Source organism: Aegilops tauschii, chromosome 3 (assembly GCF_002575655.3).
Source record: "Aegilops tauschii subsp. strangulata cultivar AL8/78 chromosome 3, Aet v6.0, whole genome shotgun sequence".
NCBI lineage: Eukaryota > Viridiplantae > Streptophyta > Magnoliopsida > Poales > Poaceae > Aegilops > Aegilops tauschii.
In genome coordinates this window covers 108,950,220-108,952,197 of record NC_053037.3, presented here as the reverse complement: position 1 = coordinate 108,952,197, position 1,978 = coordinate 108,950,220, and the positions used below count along the sequence as shown (strand labels likewise).

General features: G+C 52.3%; 1 protein-coding gene across 1 annotated transcript; it reads left to right on the top strand.

Moving 5' to 3' along the window:
• Window positions 1-205: 205 nt before the first annotated feature.
• Window positions 206-1,235, top strand: LOC109756989 (lachrymatory-factor synthase). The gene has a single exon (XM_020315817.4). It carries the CDS (start codon window positions 372-374, stop codon window positions 984-986), a length of 615 nt encoding a protein of 204 aa, XP_020171406.1. The 5' UTR covers window positions 206-371; the 3' UTR covers window positions 987-1,235.
• Window positions 1,236-1,978: the final 743 nt, after the last annotated feature.

Genomic DNA, 1,978 nt, shown 5'->3' with positions numbered 1-1,978 from the left:
TACTTCTTGAACGGCTAAGAATTTGTTTTTTTTTTTTTTTGCAGCAAGGGATAAAAAACATTGTAATAATTCAGTGGTGCAGGTCTTCGACTTGGAAATAAAAGAAAAAATATCGATGAAACGGACAGTAATCTAATCCATATCCAAGTGAATGGAAGTGGCCGCCCCACAAACATCGTGTCAGCCGTACAAGTGCACCTATCTTGGCCGATCCGGGCTGCCATAACCCAAAACCCCGAACCGAGCGCGCGCTCATCTATAAATTGCGCTCGGACATCACAGCGAGGCATCATACGCCCACACTCACTACTTGCCTCGTACTGTCGTATACACTACAGCGCCGAAAAAGCTGCCAAGCGGCTCCGTCGTCCATGGACGTGCCGACCGCCGGACAAGCCGCCGCTGCACCGCAGCGCAAGGCCTGGGAGTGGGAGGGCCGGGTGGTGTCCCCGGTGCCGGCGGCGACGGCGGACGAGGCGTGGGCGCTGCTGTCGGACTTCCTGGCGTTCCACAAGTGGCACCCGCGCGTGGCGGTGTGCCGCCTGGCGTCGTCCTCCGGCGCGGCGGCGCCCGGGTGCGTCCGCTACTGCGAGGGCACCCCGCCCGCCGACGGGACGCCCGCCGACTGGGCGCACGAGACGCTCCTCGAGCACGACCAGGCCCGCCGCTTCTTCCGCTACGAGATGAACGACAACAACATGGGCTTCGGCGCCTTCTTCGCCGCGTTCCGCGTCGTCCCCGCCGCGGCCGGCGGCTGCGTGCTGCGGTGGGAGTTCGAGTGCGAGCCCGTGCGGGGCACGCCCAAGGAGGCGCTCGAGGCACGGCTGCAGGCCGGGCTCGACGGCATGGCCGCACGCGTGCACGAGCACCTCATGTCCGCGCGCGCGGCCGTCGCCGTCGCCGCAGCCACCGCGCCGACGACCACCGTGACTGCAGGGCTGGAGGCCGCCGATGAGCTCAAGCTGGACAGCTCCATCGCGGCCTGAGCTCTGAGCCTCTCTGAGCACTCGACGGACGACGTACGTTTGGTTGTGATCTCGTCTCGTTCTTTTCTCACGGTACTACGTTGTCTGATGATATTTTCTCTTTGTTTTGTTCTGGGCCTTTGTCTGCTTGCCGTTATGTATGTGCGCGTACGTGCCGTTTACTACAGTACGGTTGGGCCCCTATACAGCTGTACCGGGAATAAATGTATGATATTACTCGTAGTAATATATGCAAAAGTGATCAGTGCATGTGCAGCCTTTTTCCATCTTAATACTAGTACTCGCTTATGAAAAATATAATTTGTGGCATGGATTTATTGGTCTTTGATTTGATCACCCCAAAAATATTTTGTTTGTCATAAAAAATAAGGTTTATCACTCTATGTAGAGACTAGGGGTTATCCTCCTTTTTGGAAAAAAAATCATTCGTCGTCAAATGGAGTATTAATCATATTTTTGGCATATTATATATGTTTCACAAGTTAAATTGACGAACTAAATTCCCACTTCTGGCTTAACTTCCCATCCGAAGGAAGTACTTGTTTTCTTTGTTATGTCTTGAACAATGCATGGGTGTATCTTTTTTACCCTCTATGGTATGATAAAAGTATAAGTAGTGCTCTATCTCATTTCAAAATTAGACTATGTAGACTTGACATCTTTTTTATAAAAGAGACCTCCTCTCCTATTTCCATTACCAGGAACCACCAAGTCTTCTTACAAACGGACCAAAAAAGAAAGAAAACAAAGGGCAACATCGTGAATGGCATGATCCTACCCGGGGTGGAGAGAAATGAGCCACCCCCCCCTGTCTAGCAGATCAACCTAAGGTCTGGTCTCAAACGTGACCCAAACCAGCAAACACGTTATCAACTACCAACTCCAAAAGGTTTTTAACTAAAACATGGGACAGATACCACGGTACAAGCCTGAAGGCAGAGACAAAAGAAAGGAAGCACGCCTCGAAGGAGCATCCACACAACGAACTCGCT

Bases quoted from the DNA above. Each gene is read 5' to 3' on its own strand.
- LOC109756989 (XM_020315817.4), top strand. From the start codon at position 372: ATGGACGTGCCGACCGCCGGACAAGCCGCCGCTGCACCGCAGCGCAAG.